Source organism: Asterias rubens, chromosome 2 (genome assembly GCF_902459465.1).
Source record: "Asterias rubens chromosome 2, eAstRub1.3, whole genome shotgun sequence".
NCBI classification, from domain to species: domain Eukaryota; kingdom Metazoa; phylum Echinodermata; class Asteroidea; order Forcipulatida; family Asteriidae; genus Asterias; species Asterias rubens.
The window spans coordinates 2,359,881-2,387,786 of record NC_047063.1 but is presented as its reverse complement, the minus strand read 5'-3'; the positions used below and the strand labels follow the sequence as shown (position 1 = coordinate 2,387,786).

Sequence of the window (27,906 nt, the reverse complement as noted above, 5' to 3'; positions counted from 1 at the left end):
ACCAATGGTAATTCTTCTTTTTTCTTCAGATTACCCAGCATAGGTAAGAAAACCTCAGCTCCAATAAGTGCAAAGCAAGGAGGCAGAATGAAAGATCTTGGACTATCGATGTCAATGCCATAGCTCAAACCGCCAAAAGCTCAAACGGCCATCTGGGTCCAAATTCATCACGTCAGCAAGCAAAAAAAAAAGAAGGTGTTGAGAAGCAAATTACATAGTTTGCTGAGCAAATCACTGACAAAGCATGTAACTATCAAAGTTAAAAAAACACAATGTGTTTCTCAAAGATACACCGAAAGTACCAAAGGGTCCTCGGGCTAAAAACGTAATTAGAGGGACTCTCGTGGGGCTCGGCAGAGCTCCAGCCCCGCTGAACTGGCAGCACCAGAAGGCTCTTTTTTTTCGCGCCGAAGCAGGCAGACTGACCGAGGGACCTGGTGGGCCTGAGAGGCGCGAGTGCCCGGCAGGGCGTTTCGGGCCAAAGCATGGAAGTTGAGGTTAAACAGTTTATTTTTTCTTCAAACAAGATATTGCAGTGCTGTTCAGGTTATCGCGCTTAACAGCTGTGTTGTGTGCTGATCACACTGATACAGCACTTAAAAAATATGGCTACATTTTTAGTTGTTCAGGCCTACGCATCTTTTCTGGCTTTGTTTTGTTTTCTACCCAATTTGTGTCACATGCGAGACATGCAGACTAAAGTTTGCCCAGATTACACGCAGTTTTTTTTTCCGTTACTCGACTCGGCGGCAGTTTATTAAACTCGAGGAGTTTTTGATTATTTTTGTTTTAATGTTAAAGTTAAAGTTATTTATTTTTGCAACTAGTTCGCTGATGTTTCCATCACAAGTCTGCTTATTTGCCCTTTTAGTCGGCTTGTGGAAATGTGGAATGGAAATGTTAACCCTTTAAAACATTCATTGTATAATGAAAAAAATAACAGGTCTTAATTTAAAATTAAAATGAATTTTTGGTTGTAACAAGACTGGTTTCACCAAATGGACCCCTTCCATATGACGTCACAAGCTCAAACAGTGCCCTCACTGAGACCAATTAGTGATCATGAAGAGTTGTGAGTTGGGCAGACATGCAATGAAAGGGTCTATTGATTTCTATCAATTGCTTTGTTGTCAAATTTGAAATACTTATTCATGTAAATACTGATATTCGGTTATTTATGATTCCATACATTCCATATTTCTTACGGTGCTTTTGTATTTTTGTCTTTGTACATAATTAAGCTATAGTTTGCTATTTTTTTTATTTTAAACAAATCTGAATAAACATCTCAAGTTGAATTTCTTTTAAAAAAAGATCTAAAAAACAGCGTATTACTTGAAAGGTTTATACAAAATTTGAAGTGCAAGATTTTACTGAAATTTAGTGCAATAACCTTTCGTCGCCGTGTGTTCATTTTAGCAGGTTCTTTCATTTTTTTTTTTTTTTTTTTTGTAACACCTCCCTTTTTTTCTTCGCTTTAAGCGAAACGATGTGTGCCGTTCTTGTCCGACGATTTGTTTTAGAAATGTTTTGTTTGCATTGCAGTCAGTTCAAATTTATTGTGCAGTGTTTTAAGAAACCGGTTAAATAGCCATTACACTTTAGAAATAAAGACCGAAGTTATTTTGTTGTTTTGTTTTTGACTTCCTTTTGCGTGTTTCCTTTTCTTTGTAGTCCGTAAACTATAAGATTAAAATTGCCAAAGACTACACAGTAGTCTGTGTTCCGTGAGCAGGCCTGCCGGGGCCCATGCTCAAAAGCTCTGCTTTTCAATGGGCTCTCCAGTAGTATCATTGTAAATTTAGCATGAATATCTACTTTCTACTATTCTATTTCAGGCATGTGAGACTTCCTCTTTTCAGCTGATTTCCTCCTCTGGGGTTTTGGTTTTCCACGTTTTTACTTCACTTTTTGTGTACAAAGGTATAGGATTATTAACTCTGCCTCTTTTTTCTTGCCCGGTTTTCTCTTTTCCTCCTTTTTTCATGGATAGTTACTCACATGCCTGCTATTGATTATAGTAATATATCATTGACTGATATTGATACTGTGGTCAAATAAATAAACTTTAACTTCATCTTGAAACCATATATCACTACGTAACTAAATATATTAATTAATATACGAGAGTGCTTTGAGTACCAAGGCACATATACTGACATGAAAAATGCCATTATGGGTTTTTTTTTTTATTGTTTTTTTGTTTACATATTATTTGCACCAAAGAAATACTGACAAATAAAGCATGCATCTACATGCGACAAATCACCGCACATTTATAACAGTTTGCTTTAATTAAGCAAAAGGCTGACATTGGAAACGGGTGCATATTGCTTCAAGCCAATCAATTATATTTACAGCATTGCAAATTTTTTGTTTACAAATTAAAGACATTATTGTTACAATGTATTTACACGTTTTAAGGAACCTAAAATCCGCTTTACATTATTTCATGTCTGCATTAGAGGTCATGCTTGATTCTACATTCCCCTGAAGATATCCTTTAATTAAAGACACTGGGCACTAATGGTAATTGTCAAAGACCAGTCTTCTCACTTTGTGTATCTCAACATATGCAGAAAATAACAAACCTGTGAAAATTTGAGCTTGATTGGTCGTCGGAGTTGCGAGATAACTATGACGAAAAAAACGCCCTTGTCACACGAAGTTGTGTGCTTTCTGATGCTTGATTTCGAGACCTCAAATTCTAAACTTGATGAGGTCTCGAAATCAAATTCGTGGAAAATTACTTCTTTCTCGAAAACTACGTCACTTCAGAGGGAGCCGTTTCCCACAATGATTTATACTATCAACCTCTCCCCATTAATCGTTAGCAAGTGAGGTTTTATGCTGATAATTATTTTAAGTAATTACCAATAGTGCCCACTGCCTTTAAATCACTGTACTTGACATCCCATATGCTCTGTACACACTTATTTCCTTTTGGAGCATATCCAGTCTTAAGAATTTCCCTGTGGGGACCCTCCCCCCCCCCCCTGTCTGTCTTGTCCTCGGTTTCTTTAAGGTACCGAATATTTTTGAAAGCAGCCGTTCAAGTAGAGTACTGGTTACAATACCAGTGCTCCACCAATAAAAAAGTAAACCATAGTCACAAGTTATGTTACACCCCCCCCCCTCCCAATTTTAAGCATTGAATTACCGCCAAGGTAAATTTATTGTGTACTTCTTCAATGTCATATGATTAAATATAGGTGACTGTTTTTAGTTTATTTGTACATCTATATCAAATAAGTTGTATTGTTACAAATGTTTATTTTACAAGCCTTCATTACAATTTCTCGGCTTGATATTGTTAAGGGTCACATTCCTCACGTTCATCGCTTTCCCCCATAAAGTAATCTCTTTCTCATAAGAATTCATCGCATACTTATTGGATTTACTGGTCGGGAGTTGCGTTCCCTTTCGACCTACATCGTCTGGAACATACGCAACATTCATGATAGGTACCATTGGCTGAGGGTGGGATGATAGGGCACACTTACTGGTACCCTTTTGGCTGTGTGAGTTGGTGTTGTTCTTCATAGCGGTGTTGCCTGGTGTACGGCGTGGGTTGAGTGTGTGGTGTACGATCAGGGAGCGCCAGCAGCGCAGGGCTTCCGGGTAGAGCGCGCACCGGAACAAGAAAATGAAGAAACCTGCAGTTCATGAGAGATGTGAAAATGAATGATATTACAAACTAGTTATTGATCTTTGATATAAACTCCTTATTTGTATGTTTTAAAGCCATTGGACACTTTCGGTAAATAGTATTGTCCAAAGGCCCACACTATAAAATAACAAACCTGTGAAAATTTAGGTTCAATCGGTCATCGGAGTCGGGAGAAAATAACGTAAACCCACCCTTGGTTTCCGCACGTTTCGCCGTGTCATGACATGTGTTTAAAATAAATCCGTCATTCTCGCTATCGAGAGTTGATAATTGTTTTCATGTTTTTTTCAAAAAGTAAAGCATTTCATGGACTAATATTTCAAGAGAAGTCTTTCACCAATATCTGTAAACCCTGTAAGTTATTTGTAAATCTGTGAACTTTTTTTTCTTCTGTAGATCAATTTTTTGGCCATGGCATGAACCTGTACTCACTGTCAACGAAGATGTATGTAAAATAATATACCTGTAGTCGAAGGTTTTGAGAGAAAAAACACTGACAAATTACAGAGTAATGTGTTCATGCGAGTCGCGTAACTCCGTTGTACACTAAAATAGTTTTCGTGTCACTGTGTTAAAAGGATTATTGTTTTCGTGAGTCTGTTTACCCATTCTCAAAAACTAAAGTACCCCAGCTAGTAATGTTTTGATGGAATCTTTCTACCATAGATCTTCAAACCTTGTAAGTGTAATTGTAAATCTGTGGACATTGCGTTTGGTGTCGTACAAAAAGTACCCAACAGACGCTTGAATAAAACTGTATTACGTGCATAGGTTACCTTGCATGATCTTAAGTATGGTGAAGATATACTGAAATGCCGGGTAATTATTAAATCACAAATATGCTCATGTTTTAAGCTAATTGCGTGGGGAAAAAATATATATATTAGGAGACAACTGTATAAGTGCATTAGGTTACCTTGCATGGTGTTGAGTATGGTGAAGATATACTGGAATGCTAGGGTAGCTTCTCCCACAGCGAACAAACCAAACACCCAGGTCAAACCGAGAAGGAAAGTCACAGACAGAGCGCAACCAATCTGTGCTCAAACACAAACACAGAGGTAGAATATTGCTTAAACAAAGTCAGTGTTATTTCATTCAACAACAAAAACACAAACAAAGGAGACACTCTGCTTATATACAGCTTTCTTTTTCAATAAATTTAAGCCAACATTTCATTTCATGTTGTCCATGAATAATGCAGGATGAATAATCTCGTTGTTGGAATATGTAATCTGAGAAACGTATCTGATAGTAACGCTTCTCAGATTAAAATGTGTGGTCTGTAAAAACTGATATCTGTTTCCATAACCTCATCACTTCAAAGTGAGTTGATTCTCAAATGCTTTTCTACTATAGAAGGCTGCTGTACCAAGTAATATTGTATTGCCAGTATTTTAAAGAGTAGCTAAACGCATACCTTCCCTTTAAACGGTTAGCGGCGAATTTTGGCTTCTGCGCGTGCGTACTCCACGTTACATAGGCATTCTACGCTTACAAGGCTAGCGCTTGCACGTAAGCGGGGAATCGTGATCGTAAGCACAGAATTCGGCGGTAAGGAGAGCCATGAAATTGGGCCCGGATTTCGTGGTCTGATCCATTTAGAAGATTTTAATTGTCTAAAACACTTAAACCAATCACCGAGTACTAAAACTCAATGAGACTTACCTGTGTCTTTCGCACCCCTTTTGGCATAGTCGTAGCACTGCCGGATCGTAGTCTCTTGCTTTTGCATGAACTGACTGCGTGGATCACCATAGCGAATACCACAATGTTGGCCGCCAAGATCAAGCAACAAGGCCCAAGATACGTGATGTAGTACACGTACGGATTGGTCTTCAGCACCAAACAGCTGCAGGTTGCAAACATAATAAAATTATTTATTTATATTGGTAGTGATCGGGCCTCTGTTTATTGATTTGAAAAAATGAAAACGGAAAAAGCAATAACATGCTTGCACAATAGATCAATTGACAAATAAAGAGATAACAAATAAGTTGACTGCCAATATGAATATACAAGTATAATTGTATTTCTCCCCTGATTTCAATTAGTTGGTCTAATTTTTAACCAATATACATTTTAAAGAACGTAATTTTTACAGTTGTTATTCATTTAAATTTTTTATTTGCGCACATATATTTATTTTGTCATGATTTTGTTTTTTAACGCTTACAAGTCTCTCTCTCGTCCGTAATGTGTGATGTCCGCAGCTGCTGTTATAGTCACTATACATATCGGTGCGCCTGTAGAATACAAAGAGGACAAAAGTAATTGGAATCAAAACACAGGCATATTGTCAAAGACAAGTATTCTCACTTGGTGTATATCAATATATGCATAAAATAACAAACATGTAAACATTTGAGCTCAATATTGGCCGTCGGAGTTGCGATATAACACTATGAAAGAAAACAACCCTTGTCACACGAAGTTCTGGGCTTTTAGATGCTTGATTTCGAGACCTCAAATTCTAAACTTGAGGTCTCGAAATCAAACTCGTGTACAATTACTTCTTTCTCGAAAACTATGTCTCTTCAGAGGAAATTGTTTCTCACAATGTTTTATACTATCAACCTCTCCCCATATAGGCTACTCGTACTCAAGCAAGGTTTATGCTAATCATTATTTTGAGTAATTACCAATAGTGGTCCACTGCCTTTAAATTAAACTCTTCCCTTTTACACCTTTTTATATTTAAACTTACTAGATGTACTTACAAATATTATAGCAAATTTCGTATTGAGTACATATATTATAGTAAAGTCCTGATTTTGTGTATACATGGTACCAGACCAGAGCCAAGACTTCAGTGATGGTCTAGATAGGGTTTTACTGAAAGTGTTTTTTTATCCTTCTGAGCTAATGCGTTCCTTCGTTCTGATTGTTTGGCTAAAACACTGCGGTCGTTTTACCTACATGGATTTAGTTCAAAATGTAGAAACCCCACCGCTGACACCATGAAATAAGTGGATGATTCACATTTCCGAAGTACACTGTTATTTTATAACGACGGGCCAAGAAGTTGACCTTACCCCATGACAGCAGGATGCATTTTGTCATGAAGCACCCGGTGCTCCCTCGGACGAATACCTGAACCAGTGCCCTGTACATATTCACCGCCTCCATCCCCATCCACGCAAATGACGTCAGCACAAAGTAGTGCAGCAAGATGGCGCAGCCCATGCAGACTATATACGATGACGTCATGGAGGGTATGCTGTCAATGAAGAATACCAAGTTGAGGCAGAATAGGGATGCGCAGAGGTGGATCAGTATCTTGCCCGAGCGCGTGACTCTCAGTTGCCTGTTAAACACAGATTGAAGTAGAAATGGAGCGGGAACACTTTAACATCCGATTCCATTCAATTAATCTTTTTTTAGATCCCCAAAAGGGTAGGCCTAATTCAAATGCTCGCATACACTAAAATATTGAAACATTAAAACTTTCAAAACAGTTCCCCGCAATAGACAACAAGAAAAACAGTCATGCACCTGTAAAATAAACCGGTTTAGAACATCTGTCAAACTAAAAATCTGTCTGTAAGATACGATATCAAAATTGTTGATATTACACTGTAGGTTCCCTTAAACACTTGTTAACGAAATGTATCCATTGAACTCAACTTACTTGAAGAGGACATAAGTGATGAACGTCAGTAGAAGTCCTATAAGAGTAATGCTAACTCCAACCTTGCTGATGATGGTCATATTTCTCCTGTGAAATGGCGACATTTTGACCGACAGTCCAGGGTCCTTTTAGATAGTAATTATTAATAATAGGTGTTAAAACGTTTCGGTTAAAGTGCCCGTATAAGTTGATAATAAAAACAAATCTAGAAAAGGGGCCTCGACGTAAAAGGTAACTCAACATGTATTTTCCTTGAAAGTATTATAAGGGTTGGTAGATAAGAGGCACGACAGTGTAATTTTTTGTGTGACCAACCAAACACATAGCACAATAACAAGCTTGAGAACATTTTGGCTTAATCCTTGTGTGAGTCGGGGATAATTATGGTGAACAACCACAATCAATTTTCAGAATGTAAACACATTTTCCTTTTGTTTGTAACAACCGAAATCAGCAGTAGCAGTTGCGTTTAGTTTTTTGTTTTCACCAGGCCGAGGCAGGGGGGGGGGGAGGGTCAACCTCGCACGACACTTTGTATTTATTTCATTAATTTGAAGTATAGTATTCTCTTGGTGTCTTTTAAAATACTGTGTAAATGAAATTGTTATGAGTTGGAAGAGACTCATCCCTACCATGATGATTGCAAAGTACGTCAGGTGACGAGACTGACAAACGACGGAGTTGTTTTCTGTCGAGATGAGCTGCATTCCTGTCGTGTCCCATCTCCGATCTGAAGTGAAGGGGGTAAAACCGTATAAACATGTTCTCAAAAACACTTTCACAAAACAAAGTGAGATAAATTTATACAAGGGTGGTCATCTGACTCCCTCAAAAACCAATTTTAATAAAAGTAGCTTAGCAAACTCTCGTCTCATGACCTCTTGGCACAACTTACATACCGTGTACACTTTAAAAACTCCCGGTTCAGATTTGACCTATCTTGGTTTCAAGACGGATTATTTCCTAACCACCGAACCGCATCGCCCGCTGTCGGGTTATCGTTTTACGTTACGTTACATTACGTTACGAGTATGAGATAGTGACGTTATTTATTATTTACCTATTTATTTATTTATTTATCTAAAGATCTTTATACAGGATACATAAATCAGCACAATGAAATAATAGTAAAATACTAAAAAAATGAGACTACATACCTTCCTCATTCCAAAACGCACATTTTGGATGTCTTCCAAATGCATCCTGCAAAAACGTAAAAAGTGTAAAAGAACATTGTTTCCACTTTTACATAGAATAGGCTTAAAGAACAGTAGTAGCTTTGAAACGGGTATATTACATTTTAATCCCATTTTTTTTTTCAAATGGTGCCGTGACATAAATGTACATCCTTAGGGGCAGGTTTCTTTCTTAGTTTTCGGAAGAACCTATAAACAAATAGTAAACTTGCGAGTATAACCATGTGTACATCTCTTTTGAGTGAGTGTTGGCTCTGAAAAGAGCTGGATTGGTCTCTGATATCAGTTTTTTGTTAAAGACAGTGGACACTATTGGTAGTTGTCAAATGCCAGTCTTCTCACTTGGTGTATCTCAACATATGCACAAAATAACAAACCTGTGGAAATTTGAGCTCAATTGGTCATCGGAGTTGCGAGATAACTATGAACGAAAAAACACCCTTGTCACAAAAAGTTGTGTGCTTTCAGACGCTTGATTTCGAGACCTCAAATTCTAAACTTGATGTCTCGAAATCAAATTCGTGGAGAATTACTTCCTACTCTAAAACTACGTCACTTCAGAGCGAGCCGTTCTGACAATGTTTTATACTATCAACCTCTCCCCATTCCTCGTTACCAATTGGGGTTTCATGATAATAATGATTATGTCCACTGCCTTTAAGATTACTTTTAGATTGTTGATATCAATTCAACTCATAATACTTTATAAGTTGATAAAGACATGTAATACTTACGTTGTCCATCGGTAGGCTGATGGTAACTGGCTCCTTCAGACCTGTCACTGTCTTACCGATGATGTTAGCCGATACGGCATAGCCATAACTCACTTCAGACGACTCACCATCAGTGGGTATGAAGAGCTTTGTATTTGACAAGATCACATAATTCACTCGAACAGAGTCGATTTCGTCTCCTGTGGTTCGGGACTCTAGGAAAGCTTCAGCTGGAACCTTCATATAAACCTAGAAAGAATTGATATTATACTTTAAAGGCAGTGGACACTAAATTTGGTAATTACTCAACATAGTAACTAGCATAAAACCTTACTTGGTAACGATTTATAATGGGGAGAGGTTGATGGTATAAAACATTGTGAGAAACGGCTCCCTCTGAAGTGACGTAGTTTTCGAGTAAGAACACAACTTCGTGTGACAAGGGTGTTTTTTCTTTCATTATTATATCACATCTTCGACGATCTATTGAGCTCAATTTTCTCAGAGGTTTGTTATTTTATGCATATGTTGAGATACACCAAGTGAGAAGACTGGTTGGTGCTATTTTCATAGAAGTATAGAACTAAAGGTAATCTGAGTTGAATGACTTACCCCGCTAGAGTTGGGCAGTGACGACTGGAAATCAGAGCCCGTTGTCAAGGCCTGACCCATGGGTACGTCATTGATCGTAATCTCAATATTGTCCGTTATGAGTTCAGCTTTCGAGTCATTCGTACTCAGGACTGTGTTCTCTGCAAATGAGTCTATCACGGACAGGAGTCTGGGTTCCAGATCATAGAGAAGTAACATAGTATTATTAAAGGCACTGGAGACATTTGGTAATTACTCAAAATAATGGACTTTAAGGCGCTAGGTGGCAGCAGACTTACCAGGTAAATTTCCATTGTTTACGAAGTTCTGAGCGTGTGCACATTATCGAGAACAATGGAATTTACCTGGTAGGTCTGCTGGCACCAAGCGTCCTGAAAATCTCCCATTAAGAGCATAAAAACTCTACATGTTAACAAGCAGTGGAGAGCTGTTGATAGTATAAACAAAATTGTGAGAAACGGCTCTTTCTGAAGTAACGTAGTCTTTCAGAACGAGGTAGTTTCTCACGCAAATATTAAAAAGACTTCGGGCGTGAAGCCTTTTTTAGGCATCTGGAAGCACACACATTTTGGCCACAAGGGTGATTTGTTATTCTATGCATAAATGTAGGGACACATAAAGTGAGAATACTGGTCTTTGACAACTTACCAATGTCCAGTGCCTTTAAAGTGAATGAGTCAGATACAATATAAGGCCTCTTTAATCTAAATGCAGCATTAGACCACTGGAGAAATCAGTGGTACTTTGTAGTTCACAAAACAATTAATTGGGGTTGAAACAAGCTTTAGAGCAATGCTCACATGAGTTTGCATTGACTTTTTCAGCTTAAAAAACAACACTTGTGTCAACTAGGGTTCGGTTAATTCAAATACGACCATAAAAATACCCCTTTTAAATGGTTATGTACATTGTGTAGATCAAGTTTTTGGCCATGGCATGAATCCCTACTCAGTGAATGAAGATGTATGAAATACAATTTTAACTCAATCAGTCAATCAGTTTTTTAAGGTGAGAATCACAGAGAAATGTTTTCAGGAGACCCGCGTAAAAACGATTTCTGCAAAACTAATTTTCGTCTCCCGAGACGAAAGTTGTTGTCGTGCAATGTTTTGATTACTTCTCAAAAACACAGCACGTCAGCAAGCAATATCTTAAAAGAAGTTTTCTAATATCACTATCTTTAAACCGTGTTAGTGCAATGTAAATCTGTGGAAATTGTGTTGTGTGTCGTACAAAAAGTGAAGTGTGAATCGGTATAGTGCAACAGTACTCACTTTGTGTTGGTCTCTGACTCAACAGAGCTGTCTCGAATAATCGTTTCGTTGACTTCCAATATATTACTCATGCACACCATGACGTCATTGGCAAACTATAAGAGTCAAAGAGAAATGCAGAAAGCATGACGAGCACGTACATGAACGTGTCAAAGATGGTTATCTTTCGAACGTTGAATCTTGTTACTGATCACGTTATATGCAGTGAATAACAATTATGTTTTGTATTTTGGTCTCCATCTTAAAGGAACACGTTGCCTTGGATTGGACGAGTTGGTCTATAAAAAGCGCTTGAAAACCGTTTGTTATGAAATGCATATAGTAGAAAGATGTTTTAAAGGCAGAGTATTTTTCCACGAATTTGATTTCGAGACCTCAGATTTAGAACTTGAGGTCTCGAAATCAACGATCTAAACGCACACAACTTCGTTTGACAAGGGTGTTTTTTCTTTCTTTCATTATTATCTCGCAAGTTCGATGACCGATTGAGCTCAAATTTACACAGGTTTGTTATTTTATGCATATGTTGAGATACAACGACTGTGAAGGCTAGCATTTGACAATTACCAATAGTGTCCACTGCCTTTAAAAGTGGAATACAATGATCCACACACATTTGCCTCAAAATTGAGTGGTTTTCCTTTTACTTTACGAACTAGTAACACGGTCGGCCGTGTTTGTCAACGAGGTGAAAGGAAAACCACGCAATTTCGAGTGATACTTGTGTGGATCAGTGTATTCGACTTTTAAAATATCTTTCTAATCGTATGCATTTTATAACCAACGATTCCAAACGCTTTTCAAGGACCAACTCGCCCGAACCAAGGCAACGTGTTCCTTTAAGATTGACAAGGCGATGTTATCTTGAGTCCAAAACAAGTGTTTTGCATCTCACCTGGCAATCAAATCAAAATATTCACTGTTCGTGATATATCAGGGCCTCAAGTAGGCCCTGCATACGTATACATATTTCAGTGATCTCTCTTCGATTAAGACCCTAAATAAGGCACCGGACACTGTTGGTAATTACTCAAAATAATTGTTAGCATAACAACTTAATTGGTAACGAGCATATGGAGAGCTGTTGATAGTATAAAACACAGTGAGAAACGCCTCCCTCTGAAGTATTGTAGTTTTTGCGAGAGAGGTCATTTAAGGCATATTATTGTTTTAAGGCATAAAGCACACAGATTTGTGTGTGTGTGTGTGGTTTTTTTTTTCATTATTCTCTTGCAACTTTGATGACCAGTTGAATCCGAATTTTTAAAGATTTATTCTATGCATAATTATCTTGCGATAAACTATGTCATGTGCAACTCAAACACAAACAGAAGAAGATGGTGGTTGCATTGTTAAAACCTGGTCCCAATTTCATAGAGCTGCTAAGCACACAAATTTGCTAAGCATGAAATTTCTTCCTTGATAAAAACAGGATTACCAACAACATTTCCTGTTGTTGCATATTGCTTGTTACTGGTATTCAGCTGATGTTTTCTGAATCCTGAAAATCATGTGGAAATTGTGTTGGTAATCCTGTTTCTATCGAGGCAGAAATTTCATGCTAAGCAAATGTTTGTGCTTAGCAGCTCTATGAAATTGGGCCCAGGTCTCTTGTGAGCAGAAAATTGATCAAGCTAAACAGCTGACATGAATGATAATACTATTGTAATCTGTAATACTATTTAGACAGACATATTTGATTTAAAGACACTGGACACTATTTGGTAATTGTCAAAGATCAGTCTTCTCACTTGGTGTATCTCAACATTTTTTATGCATAAAATAACAAACCTGTGCAAATTTTAACTCGATTGGTCGTCGGAGTTGCGAGATAACTATGAAAGAAAAAACCTCAAATTCTAAATCTTGAGGTCTCGAAATCAAATTCGTGGAAAGTTACTTCTTTCTCGAAAACTACGCCACTTCAGAGGGAGCTGTTTCTCACAATGTTTTATACTACCAACCTCTCCCCATTACTCGTCACCAAGTGAGGTGTTATGCTAACAATTATTTCGAGTAATTACCAATAGTGTCCACTGCCTTTAAAGTATCAATAAACTATATAGTTTGCAGTAACACCATTTGTGTATTCTTGCTGGGTAGATTATGTTCTCTTGAGAACTTGTCTTGTTTATTCTACAACAGCGAAGTAGATTTTTTATTTTTTTATTTTTTTTATTTTTATTAATCTTCGACATGTTGATCTTTTAGAGATTTATTCCCCTTGTCGTCTGAGAAGCAGTACAATCACTGCAGATTTGAAATTCACAAAACAGTTATAGAGAACAGATTACCATCATACCCTAAAGCTATAATGGATTAGATTTGTTGGGATTTACGTGAAGGTCAACGTAGGCGTAGATTATGATAGCGAGCAGCAGGTCAGTCGATGACGTCAGCTCCTCCTGGTACATATCCTCAGCGTTGCTCGTAGTATGCAGTAAATAGTACGTGAAGTTCTTGGCTACCTCTGTGGTTAGGTTGACCTGAGAAAATATGATTATTTGTAGGTTTCATTGGATACACATATTCAATTAAATTTGTTAGTTCAATTTAACATTTAGTTCATACTACTCTTCTCAAGATATAGATATCAAAAATATTACATGAAGCAAAATAATAAGCACTTCTGTTTGCTTATCTCGGCATAGGACAGGAACAAAATATACCGGCAATATATATTTATTCATTGATATGGAGATAAAAATAGGTCTATAGAAACCACCTGGTTTGCTATTTCAAAGACAGGACCGTCATTATTTATACAGCAGGTGTTGAGATTGAATAACAACAACTCGAATGAGACACGCATGTCTTATCGTTATAGTATATGTATAAAACAAAATACGGTCTTTAAAAATCGTAAATTTAAAGGCAGTGGACACTATTGGTAATTACTCAAAATAATTATTAGCATAAAACCTTACATGGTAACGAGTATTGGGGAGCTGTTGATAGTATAAAACACTGTGAGAAACGGCCCCCTCTGAAGTAACTTTAAGTTTTCGAGAAAGAAGTAGTTTTCCACGAATTTGATTTTGAGACCTCAGATTTAGAATTGTGAGGTCTCGAAATCAAGCATCTGAAAGCACACAACTTCGTGTGACGAGGGTGTTTTTTCTTTCATTATTATCTCGCACCTTCGATGATCGATTTAGCTATTAAAATTATCACAGGTTAGTTATTTTATACATATGTTGAGATACAGCAAGTGAGAAGACTGGTCTTTAACCATTATTATGTCAAGAGAGATTTGAATTGCATGTACCAAGTTGGCCACCATTACACATGGACAACAGTGGCCTTGTGTTACTTTATGAGAGTTTGACTACACTGTAGCCTTTTGTCGAGGCGTCCGTGGCCTGATGGCCAGCTTCATATCGCTATCCGAGTGGCGCAGCACGAGGACCTTTTACAACTCGATTGCAGTTTCTAAGGTTTTTCTTTATAAATAATATATTTTTCCCATACCGCACATTACTTCAAAGTTAAACAATTCTCAAAATTGCTTTATACTATCCATAGCTGCTGTACTTCAACATTTGTTTTGGCAATCATTGTTGGAGTGATACCTTCATTTTAAATGACAATTTCAACTATACTGACTTTCTTTATGAATTGAACTCCTACCATATGGCATGCTGATGTATCGGGGGACAGCCAGTATGTACCGAGCACGCTGCCGGACGATATCACGGCTTCACACTGCCTCGTAGCAAAGCCATCACCGACTTCACACGGGAGCGACCCGGTCTCTTTGATCAAAACATCAGGCCATACGTACGCCCCTTTTGTACTAACAGTCACGCTGGGATGTCCGTTGTTGCATGTTACTGTAATAATACAATCATAAGAGACCTTTGTCATGATGCCTCCATCTTGGTCGTATTTCTCATATTAAATGACAATAATGTATGCCAATAATAATTTTGCAATTAGCAACCAGTTTGTTCTTCCAGCCTCGGTTTGGTTACATTGATTTCAATGGGGGAAATTTAAGATGGCTGCACCATGGTAAAGATCTATAGCGCCTGCATATAGGCCTCAAAGCGCCTAATACGAAATAAGCAAAACATAATACAGAAAGTGCAATTATAAAACACATGCAGAACAAAAATGATATGTAAAACAATACAAAACTGTACGTAATTAAAACAAAACTGTACGTAAAAGACACAGCTTATGGTTGGATTTCAGAAACAAAACTTTACTCTGTCCACGCTTTGAGTCACTCAGTCAAATGATGTTAAGGGCAGTGTATTTCGAAGACAAGTATCCTTGGGGTATCATCATGCACCTGTGAAAATTTGAGGTCAACTGGTCATCAAAGTTGCCAGAAAACAACCTGTTGCCTATTGAGTGCTTTCAGTTGCCTGAGTTGCTCATAAGATTTCTCGTTATGATGCCAGGAAAGCTGGGTGAGGTCTAGTATAAGCTATTGATTGAGCATGGCATGTAAATAAATATTTACCGGGTGTTTCCCCTGTTTGCAGCGAACCATTCCACTAGTGGTCTTGGAATATAGATGCTCAAGGAAAGCCGGGGTTAGGCCTAGTATAAACTATAGCGCTTGGGTCGATTGAGCATGGGTTACATAATATTTACCTGGTTTTTCGCAATTCTTCCCTGTATACTGCAACGAGCAATTACACCAGTGGTCCTGGAATAGGTAGATCGGAATACACTGGCCGCCGTTCAGACACGGCTTGCTGTGACAGCTATCGTAGCGTTCACACCGCGTCCCGTAGAAACCCTCGTCACACTGTGTGCACTCGTAGCCTGGTTCCGAGTCTTTGAACTCACAGTCGCCGTGGTACGAACACACCCCGTGAAGATGCTCGGAGCACGGCTCGAACAACTCGCAGTTCGTCCCGTAGTAGCCAGTTGGGTAATCGTGTGGGGTGCAGTCACACGTGTATCTAAGTTGGGAAATGAACATAGTTTACTATTTGAAAATGAGAAGTTTGGTTTGCATTCACAAAACAGTGTGTTATGCATGCAACCGTGGCGTGATGTTTCTGTTCGGCGGAGTGTGTTTTAGGGTCTCAGTCTTGACACTTGTGTCCTTAAACAGGATACATACCCAAGACGCCTCGTCCTTCGGATGGGACGTAAAGCTGTAGACGGTCCCGTGTGTTGTTATAAAACTATCAACGCACATAAAATACCACACTATACACAGTCTAGTCCAACAGAAACAAATGAACGCATAATTGCTGAATTGTAAAAAAGAAAAAGAAAAAAAAGAGTGCCCTTACTCAGTATCTCTCCCTGAAACACATCGCCCTCCATTCAGGCACGGTGTATCGGTGCAAGCATCATACTCCGTGCAGTGGGTTCCGTAGTATCCAACCGTCCTGCAGTTACATGTATAGCTCCCCATGGTAGAAACACACGTCTGGTTCTCATGACACGGACTCGAGACACACCGGTCAACTTGCCGGCAGAGGAACCCGTTCCAACCCACGGCACAGTCGCAGCCGAACGAGGCCCCTGAAACATCGGTGCAGTTTCCACCGTTCTGGCAGAGGTCGCTCTTGAGGCACGGGTTTAGACTCTCACAGACGGCACCGTAGTATTCATCTGTGCACCAGCAGAGTGGGTCGCCATCTTTGTTCACGAAGCAGGTACCGTCATTGCGACAGAATGTGAAGTAACACACTGTTTGGCAAAAAATGAGATACCATTAAATGGATGGATGGCTATACTAGACATAAATGGTTAAGCTACAAAACTTATTATTAGTTTTATAATGGAGCTCCATGGTTCTAGTCTTAATAGCGCACGTATCTACCAAACAAGGTACTCGTGAAGCTAATCCTTCCTCCATGGTTACATTAAGGTAAACATCTGTAGTTTTAAACAAAAAAACTGTTCATTTCTGTCAGGTGTGAGAGTTCAGTGGTTTTTGTACCGGGGGTGGAACCATTAATTAAAGTATTAAAGGTATGCAACCATTTATCCAATGGGCCATATTTTTGACCGCGTGAGGGCGCTCTCAATCACTTCCGGGGGTATATTCATTCATACGCAAAACAGTTTTTAAAGATTGGAACACATTATAACCACAGACATCTAATCCATCACAGACAATAAGACTTCAAAAGGAGCCGTTATAATCCACCTCTAAAGCAAATTGAAACTACGGCGCAACAAAAGTGACAGAACGCCTTTTAATTTGTGCAGGGCGAATCGCGTGTACCCCCGGAAGTGATCAAAATACTATTTATAGCGCCCCCGCGCGGTCAAAAATAAGGGGCATTCGACGGTTATACCTGACAGAAAACATCTATTCCCGTGGTATCCTGGCGGACAGTCGCAGCTGTAACCCCCCGTCTCCAGTGTTGAACACTGCCCTTCGTTGTAGCACGGTGAACTCACACATTGGTCCTCATACTGGCAGAAATTACCATAGTGTAACCCGTCACACACGCAGGTTACGTTCGAGCCACCGTTGTGGTCTTGAAGGCACGTCCCTGCATTGCATGGTGACGTGAGGCAGAAGTCAAACTGCTCACAACGTACTCCGTAATAACCAGTGCTGTTGGGACTGCACTCGCAAACAGACCTGTACAATTAAATAGGAAGAAAAGACAGGCCCTAAAGACACTGAGCACCTTTTGTAATTATTGTCAAAGACCAGCATTCTCACTCGGTGTATCCCAACATAAAAAAGACAAGCCAGTGAACATTATGACTCAAACGGTCATCGAAGTTGCAAGAGAACATTGAAAGAAAAGAAACGCCATTGGTGCACAAATCTTATATGCCAATAACTGAATTCTTGTAATAATTTTTTTAAATAATTGTATCTGTGAAAAACTACGTTGCTTCAGAGGGAAGAGTAACTATGTGGTCATTGCCCCAAAGGGAAGAGTAACTACCAATAGTGCCATTGCCCCAAAGGGCCGGGAAGAGTAACTACCAATAGTGGCCATTGCCCCAAAGGGAAGAGTATGACTACCAATAGTGGCCATTGCCCCCAAAGGGAAGAGTAACTACCAATAGTGGCCATTGCCCCCAAAGAGTAACTACCAATAGTGCCCATTGCCCCAAAGGGAAGAGTAACTACCAATAGTGCCCATTGCCCCAAAGGGAAGAGTAACTACCAATAGTGGCCATTGCCCCAAAGGGAAGAGTAACTACCAATAGTGGCCATTGCCCCCAAAGGGAAGAGTAACTACCAATAGTGGCCATTGCCCCCAAAGAGTAACTACCAATAGTGCCCATTGCCCCAAAGGGAAGAGTAACTACCAATAGTGCCCATTGCCCCAAAGGGAAGAGTAACTACCAATAGTGCCCATTGCCCCAAAGGGAAGAGTAACTACCAATAGTGCCCATTGCCCCAAAGGGAAGAGTAACTACCAATAGTGCCCATTGCCCCAAAGGGAAGAGTAACTACCAATAGTGCCCATTGCCCCAAAGGGAAGAGTAACTACCAATAGTGCCCATTGCCCCAATGGGAAGAGTAACTACCAATAGTGCCCATTGCCCCAAAGGGAAGAGTAACTACCAATAGTGGCCATTGCCCCAAAGGGAAGAGTAACTACCAATAGTGGCCATTGAAAAGCACGTTAGGTTCTAATTTGCTTCATTTATTTTATCTTTACCTGTTGTGGCCTGCAAAGATGCAGTCACCACCGTTTAGACAAGGTGACTCGTGGCATACGTTGTAAACGTCACACTTCGAACCGTGATACCCTTCATCCAAGCACAGACATCTATAATGATTCAGGTCATCGATTTCACATCGGCGATTGCCCGGGCACGGATCCGACGAGCAGGCGTGATAGTGCTCGCACAACCGCCCGGTGAAGTTGACGGGGCAATCGCAGCTCAGAGTCACCCCAGTGCTGTCCGCGTGAATGGCACATGATCCGCCGTTCAGGCACGGGGAAACAAACTGGCATCGGGGACCGCAATATTGGGGCGTGCAGAGGCATATTGACGTCTCGTTGTCACCTGGACCATACCCGCAAACACCATCGTGGTAACAGTAGGTTTTCTCTTCACAGCCTGTTTGAGAGAATGCACAGCAGAACAAAATCATTCAGTTCAGTAAATTTGACACTCACCCAAGCTTGTATGCGGCTGCAATCGTGGACCTCTTATCCCAGCTTTCTCCGATCAGAGCATACTGATCGAAACGTCAAGTTGAAACCAACGGTTCTTTTCACAACCCTCTCAACTCATATAGAGATAGGCATAACATGGTGTTACCGCAAACCTTTCCATGTCGTACTTCCACCATGCAAAGCTTCAAATCCTATATTTATCCCCCTTTTGTTTATACTTATTTTTGCAACAGCACCCATTGGGTTTGTACACGTTTTGCTGTTTTAACTGTGCAACCATCCCGAACCGTGGACCCTCTTAAATGTCCCGGTATGAATGTGTATTTTTACCTATACTCACATAATATCGAAGCCTGATTTATGTATATGTAGCGCACGTATCTACCAAACAAGGTATACTAAAGGCGCTGAGTATATACAAACCTTCAGAAAGATAGGTTATTGCAGTGATGAATGTTGAGCCCCAATTAGTGCTTTATGGGAACATCAATATTCGCTGAACAAACCCGTGAATGTTCAATGTCTAGTATAAAACTACAACTTTGAGCAACAGACTAGCAACGCACAGACTAGCAACGCACATGCGCAATGACGTACTCACCCGAACGACTCGGAGCAAGTCTAGTCAACCTTCCACCTTTTCTCTAAAGTGTCACTAGTTCCCCTCTGCGCTTAACACATGTTAGAATGTAACATGCTGTTGGGACCAGTGAAGAAACCATGGGCTCGAGGCTGGTTCCAAATGGTCGACCACAGTAGTCAACCAATGGTCGACCAGCCTGGGTTCGAGTCAAAATGGTCAACCTTTAGTTAACCATTGTGCACACTCGAACTTGCTCTTTACTGTCATCAGTTCAGTTGGACGATAAATTAAAGATTTCAAGCAGTTCTTTGTGCGAGGTTTATTTCAAATTCCCTTCAGACACGGGAGTTCGTGTGGTTTTTTTGTATTACGTGACTTGAACTTGCAAAATAATTGTTCCCGACGCGAAACTTAATTACGGGTGACTCCCGAGACACTTGCATACACGAGTATGCTCTCTGTTGCAGTCACTATGCGGACAGCCCTTTGTTCTGTGCATATTCTTCAACGCTGTCAAAACGGGAACAGATTTTGCAAAAGAATAGTCGACCTACGTTCGAATTTCTTAACAAAATTATAAATCCCCATAATGCCATCACTGACGTTATTACTTTAAATGTAATAATACCTTCGTATAGAAACACGGATTATTAGTCAAATTAACCTTATAAAGTACTTCGTTCAAAGACGACACAATGAAGCTATCACTTAGAATATTCTGCCATAAATGGAGGGATTTCATTGAAGTATTATATTCTACACAAAGGCAATCCCTTGCGTCTTGCGTTCTATGTCAGACGGTGACATACTGATTGTTACATATTGTGCAGTTTATGAGACGCAAATTTAATTCTTATTTTCAGCAGATTGCCTTCACCTATAAGTAATCAAGCATACACCATCACAACACAGCTGGCAATCTCGTTTAATTTTAAAGATCCTGATGTAGTATAAATAATGGTTACGAGATTTGTAATTAAATAAAATGAAGAAGATAAGGGTGACAGGAAAACAAACATGCGTGTTTTAAAATAAAAATCGGTGCATTGGATTGGATTTGATTTCAGTTTGCAGCCGTTTTGATTGATATTTGTTCCCGTGACCAAGCAGTTTTTGCACTACGACAATACTCGTCGACAAAGTATAACAATACTCCACTGAATGGAGGTTCCTATTGGAAGATGGGTAAGACGATGTGACCTCTGACGTCACACGAAAACCATAACATGATTCGCGCGCATACCGCCGGGCAAAACCTTTGTGTTTTGGCAGCCAGCTAGAAGAAAGTGTACGCAATCTTACTATGACTCCGCAACTCGGTGCCCGGCGAAACATGACGTATATAGTGTTTTGTCAACAGAGGGCGGTTTGAATGTAAACATAGGTCACATCGTCTTAGATATCTCTAAACGTTTTTAACAATATGCCCAAAAGACTTATCGAGATAAAAGGTTTGTACATCACAGTTTGTTCGTCATGGCCTTGTATCTAACCTCAAGCGTTGCTTGACTTAAAAAACACAAATAGAGACTGAATGATAAATGCCTTCTCAGTGAAAGCTTTCTGGTCAAGTGCATTGCTTTTTGGCAATAAACATTTTAAAAAGCACTGTCAAACAGAGTAAAAATAAAATCCCAGATTGAGCTCGCAACAGTTAATTTCCACATATGTACGCTAAGACCGCGGCTTCTGGCCCGCGGCACCTTCAAGTGTCGCACCAAGCGTGTCATACGATAAAAGCAGTCTGATCTTAAGATTAATTTCCAGGGCTGTATTTTTCTGCTTAAACAACAGCTTCCCCCTTCTTTGCGCCAGACACTTGTAGAATTAATGCACACAGGTGACATTTCAATTGAGTCTCCATTGAACAACTTTTGTTTCGGTTTTTTTTCTGGCGTGTAACCTAGCGACGCAAGAATGTACAATCTGTGTGTCCATCAAACAGGTACAGATTGTTTGTGTTTTGTCCCCAAAGTTTTTGAAGAGCGGTACTTCTTCAAAACGTAAATGAAAAACAAATCATGTAATCCATCATTATTTTGAACGTGGTGCGTTTTTTTATATTTTTTTTTAAAGCAAATTGTCAACCATGTGACGTGTATTTGTGTCCCTCGATTGTTTTGTATTTTGTCCCCTAAAGTTTTTGGAGGGCGATACTTCTTTAAAACGTAAATTGACAGGGAAAATTCGTAATTAATCATTAATTTGAACACGGCTTGTGACTTCTGGAAGTTGTCAACCATGTCCTGTCGGTGCTGCGTGGTTGACACTCTGTCGAGTTATTAATTATGTCCATAGTGAAGTGCGTGGATTACAGGCTTTCTACAATGCCAACAATGTTTAATTCTATTAGCTCCCGTATATTTGTTTTCCACTTGTGATTTCCCCCTTTGAAGTAATAGATGGGGTGGGGGTTCTGCATGCAGAAAGCTCTTTTGGAATTGTCAAAGACCAGTGTTCTCACTTGATGTACCCCAACAAACGTATAACATAACAAATCTGGGAAAATTTGGACTCAATCAATAGGACATCGAATTTGCAAGGGAGAAATGAAAGAAAAAATCACCCTTGTTGCTCATCTTATTTGTATGCTTTCAGATGCATATTATATTACAAGATACAGCCCTTAAGTATTTTAATAATTGTATGAGTGAGAAATTACATCTTTCTCAAACACAACGTTGCTTCAGAGGGAGCCGTTTCTCAAAATGTATTATACAATCAACAGCTCTACATTGCTCGTTACCTTATTCTGATGAGTAATTACCATAGTGGCCAATGCCTTTAAGCTGGTTTGAAATGTTGCCACTGTTGTCAATTTTTGGCCTTGGATATAGACTGAAGGCCCCTGAGTAATAATAATAAAAAAGGCTGTTTATTATGATGGATCTATCTGGGCCCAATTTCATGGCTCTGCTTACCGTAAGCACAGAATCAGCGCTTACGGAAGCAGTGAATTCTGTGCTTACGGCAAGCGTATTTCACAGGTTAGCGGCGAATTTTGGCTTTTGTGCGTGCGTTTACTTCACATTTCTATGCATTCTACGCTAACATGGCTTCTAGCGCAGAAATTCGGCACTTGCACGTAAGCGGGGAATGGTGATCGTAAGCGCAGCATTCGACGGTAAGCAGAGCCACGAAACTGGGCCGTGCTGTTATTGGCATCGAGTTGCTAAATGTCCAGTTCTTCTTGGTCTAATTTGTCTTTATGTAATTTTGAATGCTCTTTGTTTATACAGCTGATTGTTCGGATCGCTAGAAAAGGAGTACGGTAAGCCGTGCGTGCTATGTGCGTGTCTTGAGGTTTCTGTATATGAGAATGGCTTGCGCATAGCCTGTCGTCAGGTTTCGTTATCCTGAGATAAATGAATTATTTAATGATCTCGTCAAGTCAGATGACATTTCTAGAGCTCCGTAATGTCAAAGTTGAGCCGGTGTCGCATGCAATTATGTTCTCTATGCAATACTTTCCGGAGGATAGTATTGCATATGCGATAATGTTCGCCGGACGGTTTTGCATATGCAATCGTGTCCGCCCGGACACTGCTGCATAATGCAATTGTGTCCGCCCGGACACTGCTGCATATTGCAATTGTGTCCGCCCGGATACATTTTGCATATGCAATTGTGTCCGCCCCATGTGCAAAACCGTCCTTGCAGTAAGTTGGTCTACGGAACAGGTCCGACGTTTTTTTACAAGTGCATGTCATAATGACATGGGAAATGCTCGGCCGTTGGGTGTTCGCTGCAATCATAAAATAAGTGAATACTGCTGCATAAAATAAGACGTAGGTTCAGTGCATGCACGCTCGCTTACGCGCGCACATGTACAGTCATGTACATGTCCACCGGACGGGTTTTTGCATAGCCCCGGACACGATTGCATATGCAAAAGTGTCCGGAGCAGACAGTATTGCATGGCGGACACAATTGCATCTGACACCGGTCGGAAAACATGTAATGTTTATAGGTTTAAAAAAAAAACCACGAAACAAAGCAAACATTTCGCTGAAAACCTGGCCGAGCAATGTTAACTAATAAAGCCTTGCTGGAAATGTATACCCCTAGTTGAACCAAAGACTAGATCTTAGATGATACAATATCAAACAAAACAAGCATCTCAAAATCGAAATAAAGAAAATCCATAATGACTTTTGCTTTTCCGTGAAATATGATCCGGAACGGCCATTAAGTCACACATCCAATTACCTTTAACCCTAACAAGAATCCTCTGAAAGGTATCAAAAGCTTGAAAACGGCTTAGACTGCATAGATTTACCGGTACAAATCCACTTGAACCTACTACGCTACATCGACCTTTCTGCTCCGTAGCGAGAGACTATAGCTAGAAAAATTACAACTGTGAATAGCCCGGTTTCTATACTTAAAGCTTGGACACTTTCGGAACAATTTTTTTTTTAAAGTTCACAGATTTACAAATAACTTACAGGGTTTACTGAAGGTAATGGTGAAAGACTTCTCTTGAAATATTATTCCATGAAATGCTTTACTTTTTGAGAAAACATTAAAACAATATCAATACTCGATATCGAGAACTACGGATTTATTTTAAACACATGTCAAATACATATATTTCTATAGATTTTTGTGGCCTGTAGTGTTTTTTGTTCTGTTTTATATAATATTTTAAATATTTAAAATAATCTTACGTAAATTTTGTATAAATTGTTGTTTAAAAGGCCGAAATGAATTTCCCATCGTGGATAATAAAGTGAATTGAATTGAATTGAATTGAATTGATGTCATGACACGGCGAATCGTGCAAAAACAAGGGTTGGTTTTCCCGTTATTTTCTCTCGACTCCGATGACCAATTGAGCCTAAATTTTCACAGGTTTATACTTTATATATGGGCCTTGGACAATACTGTTTGGGCCTTGGACAATACTGTTTGGGCCTTGGACAATACTGTTTGGGCCTTGGACAATACTGTTTGGGCCTTGGACAATACTGTTTGGGCCTTGGACAATACTGTTTGGGCCTTGGACAATACTGTTTGGGCCTTGGACAATACTGTTTGGGCCTTGGACAATACTGTTTGGGCCTTGGACAATACTGTTTACCGAAAGTGTCCAATGGCTTTAAAGACACTAGAAACTATATAAGACAAAGTAATTCTAGCATAAAAACTTATTTGGTAACAAGCAATGGAGAGCCGTTGAGAGTATAAAACATTGTGAGAAACAGCTCCCTCTGAAGTAACGTAGTTTTTGATAAAGAAGTAATTTTCCATGAATTCCATTTCGAGACCTCAGAGTTAGATTTTGAGGTATCGAAATCAAGCATCTGAAAGCACACAACTTGTTGTGACAAAGGTGTTTTTTCATCTTCCATTATTATTTTGAAACTTCGACGACCAATTGAGTATTTAAAACAAAATGTAGTTTCCAAAAGTATACTCAATAAAAAGTTCGTATAATAATACCGTGAACACATTATGTTTGTAACTGAACTATTTTACTTTAGAGGGTGTGGGTCCTTTTTGTTACACAAAACACACTGTTGTCTAGTTAAACTAAACTGACTCGGTTTGGTGAAATGATGATAGTAGAAAGCTTCACTGAAAATGTTACTTGCTGAGGTGCGGTACTTTTTAAGAAATTAGTAAAACAATGTCACGAAAATTATATGTCACGAAAATCATTTTCGTAACGGGCGATGGACATTATTTTAGTATGTATTGACTAGTATACTAGTATTTAAATACCAGTACCATATAGTGCAATTACACTAATAGCTCAAAAGAGTGTACTTCTCACGTTTTATAAGAATATACATGTTTGTCTTCATATTTGTAAATAGATGAACGTCTTTGGTTTATTTTCCTTTGCAAAGAAACCTTCAACATTTACAATTGTTGTGGGCTCCTTGGAATTAGGAGCAGGTGGCACGAACACTTGCAAAACAACCTGTTGGCCAATCTTGTGATTAAAGAAAAACCCTGGCTTATAATTGACAACCTCTTCAGCACAAATGGTGCTGACCGTAGTAGCTTCAAAAGGGCAGATGTTCTCTCCCGTTTCACTATAGGCCTTGTGTTGGAGGAAGGAAGCTATGCGGTTACAGCGTTAATATACTAATAGGCCAAGTCAGATTTAAGAGCCAGGAATCCGGATGAAATTGAAGTACTGTCTACGAGCAATCCGCTCGCCCAGCGACATCAGACACACTCACTCTCTTAACATACTATTATTTGAAGCCATTGGACACTTTCGGTAAACAGTATTGTCCAAATGCCCACACTTCGTGTATCACAACTTAAAATAACAAACCTGTGAAAATTTAGGCTCAATCAGTCACGGAGTCGGGAGAAAATAACGGGAAAACCCACCCTTGTTTCCGCACGTTTCGCCGTTCCATGTGTTTAAAATATATCCGTAATTCTCGATATCGAGAATTGATAATTGTCTTTATGTTTTCTCAAAAAAGTAAAGCATTTCATGGAATAATATTTCGTTCTGTAAACCTGTAAGTTATTTGTAAATCTGTGAACTTTTGTTGTTGTTTCTGTTCCGAAAGTGTATAATGGCTTTAAAGGAACTGGACACTATTGGTTGGATAAGTTTCAGGGTCAGACTATTCCAACTTTCATATAATAGGACTTTTTTATATTTATTGGAAAATGAGTGCACCACAACACTGAATTAAAGGGCACTGATGGACACTATTGGTAACTACTCAAAATATTTTTTTGCGTAAGAACTTACTTGGAGAGCTGTTGATAATGGTAGCACAAAAGACTGATGAATTCTTTTAAAGGCAGTGGACACTATTGGTAATTACTCAAAATATATTATTAGCATAAAACCTCACTTGGTATGAGTAATGGGAGAGGTTGGTAGTATTAAACATTGTGAGAAACGGCTCCTTCTGAAGTAACATAGTTTTCTAGAAAGACGTAATTTTATTCGAATTTGATTTCGAGACCTCATTATTATCTCCCAACTTTGAGAGAAACGACTGAGCTCAAATTTTCACAGGCTTGTTATTTTATGCATATGGTGAGATACAGCAAGTGAGAAGACTGGTCTTTGACAATTACCATTGGTGTCCAATGTCTTTAACAGGCATCCGAATGGGCAACAAGTGTGTTTTTCTTTGCATTATTCTCTAGCAACTTCGATGACCAAATGAGTGAACATTTTCACCGATTTGTTATTTTATGCATTGATGTTGGGATACATCTAGTGGAAATACTGGTCTAGCATTTTGTTCACTTAAAGTTAATTTAACATTCGTCTGGTGTCCTACCTTCTCATGTAGTTCCTAAGGCAAGATCTTCGTAAGTAATCCCCGAAATTCGAAATCTTTTTCATGGTGGTAGAAAAGACAAGTTCTCAAGAACAAAATTTAAAGAAAACTGAATCTCTTAAACCTCGTCATGCAATGCCTTTTATCGAGTTTTGGTACTTTGTAGAAGATGTTTTGTACGGCGCCTCAATTAATTAAGTAAGAATGCGTGCTTTATAAGTTAGTGTAATTAGTTTTGTCATTTAAATGTCCCTGTACGTTTTCTTTTAGTTGAAATATAATGCCCATCACGCTTCGGCAGATGCGTTTACTCGCTGTCTTGTGTATTATTGTAGTACAGTGCTATTTATTACGTGATATTTTTCTTTTACTGTTACTGCAAATACCAGTTATTATTAATATTATTATTTTTTTTAATGAAAGGGTTGGCCAGTCAACTAAGGCCGCATAATTATTTCAAAATGATAAAAACGCAGAGCCAAACCCACATGCCGTTCAACATGAGAAAACTTGAAGAGGACGTGCTGTTTCCAACTCGGCGTGTGTTGTTCGTTGCTGAGCAACATATTGTTTCAGAAAATAACTACCGCTATATTTTATGCAAGTTGACATGTACCAATAAAACACTTCATTTTCCAGCTGTCCCCCCAAAAAGTGTAAATAATACCATCCTAAAAAGGGTTTAGATACATTTTGTCGATCCATTTTTGGCCATGACTTGACCCCTATACTCAATATGAAGACTTTTTTTTTTTTTTTTAAGTGAAACCACAGAGCAATGTTTTCAGGAGAGTTGCGTAAATCCGTACGCTAAAATATTGTCTCAATCAGACGACAATAATTTGGGTGAAATTGTTTTACTCATTTATCAAAAACTACAG

At 39.1% G+C, this 27,906-nt stretch overlaps 2 protein-coding genes across 2 annotated transcripts in view; one reads left to right on the top strand and one right to left on the bottom strand.

Moving 5' to 3' along the window:
• LOC117307368 overlaps positions 1-1,643 on the top strand; it is a 41,607-nt gene extending 39,964 nt beyond the window's left edge. Inside the window, exon 26 of the mRNA XM_033792107.1 lies at positions 30-1,643. Coding sequence (XP_033647998.1) covers positions 30-123 — 94 coding nt within the window. The 3' untranslated portion in view covers positions 124-1,643. The remainder of the gene's footprint in view (positions 1-29) is intronic.
• A 1,448-nt stretch (positions 1,644-3,091) lies between these two features.
• The window catches only part of LOC117303651 (adhesion G protein-coupled receptor L4-like), a 29,129-nt gene continuing 4,314 nt past the window's right edge, over positions 3,092-27,906 (bottom strand). The window contains exons 2-18 of the mRNA XM_033787891.1: positions 18,707-19,112; positions 17,372-17,664; positions 16,355-16,757; positions 15,702-16,015; positions 14,727-14,929; positions 13,436-13,582; positions 11,097-11,191; positions 9,823-9,991; positions 9,232-9,459; positions 8,459-8,504; positions 7,934-8,031; positions 7,302-7,426; positions 6,706-6,977; positions 5,847-5,916; positions 5,339-5,522; positions 4,587-4,707; positions 3,092-3,656 (exon numbers count right to left, since the gene is read on the bottom strand). Of these exons, the coding sequence (XP_033643782.1) occupies positions 3,277-3,656; positions 4,587-4,707; positions 5,339-5,522; positions 5,847-5,916; positions 6,706-6,977; positions 7,302-7,426; positions 7,934-8,031; positions 8,459-8,504; positions 9,232-9,459; positions 9,823-9,991; positions 11,097-11,191; positions 13,436-13,582; positions 14,727-14,929; positions 15,702-16,015; positions 16,355-16,757; positions 17,372-17,664; positions 18,707-19,112 (3,554 nt within the window). The 3' untranslated portion in view covers positions 3,092-3,276. The remainder of the gene's footprint in view (positions 3,657-4,586; positions 4,708-5,338; positions 5,523-5,846; positions 5,917-6,705; positions 6,978-7,301; positions 7,427-7,933; positions 8,032-8,458; positions 8,505-9,231; positions 9,460-9,822; positions 9,992-11,096; positions 11,192-13,435; positions 13,583-14,726; positions 14,930-15,701; positions 16,016-16,354; positions 16,758-17,371; positions 17,665-18,706; positions 19,113-27,906) is intronic.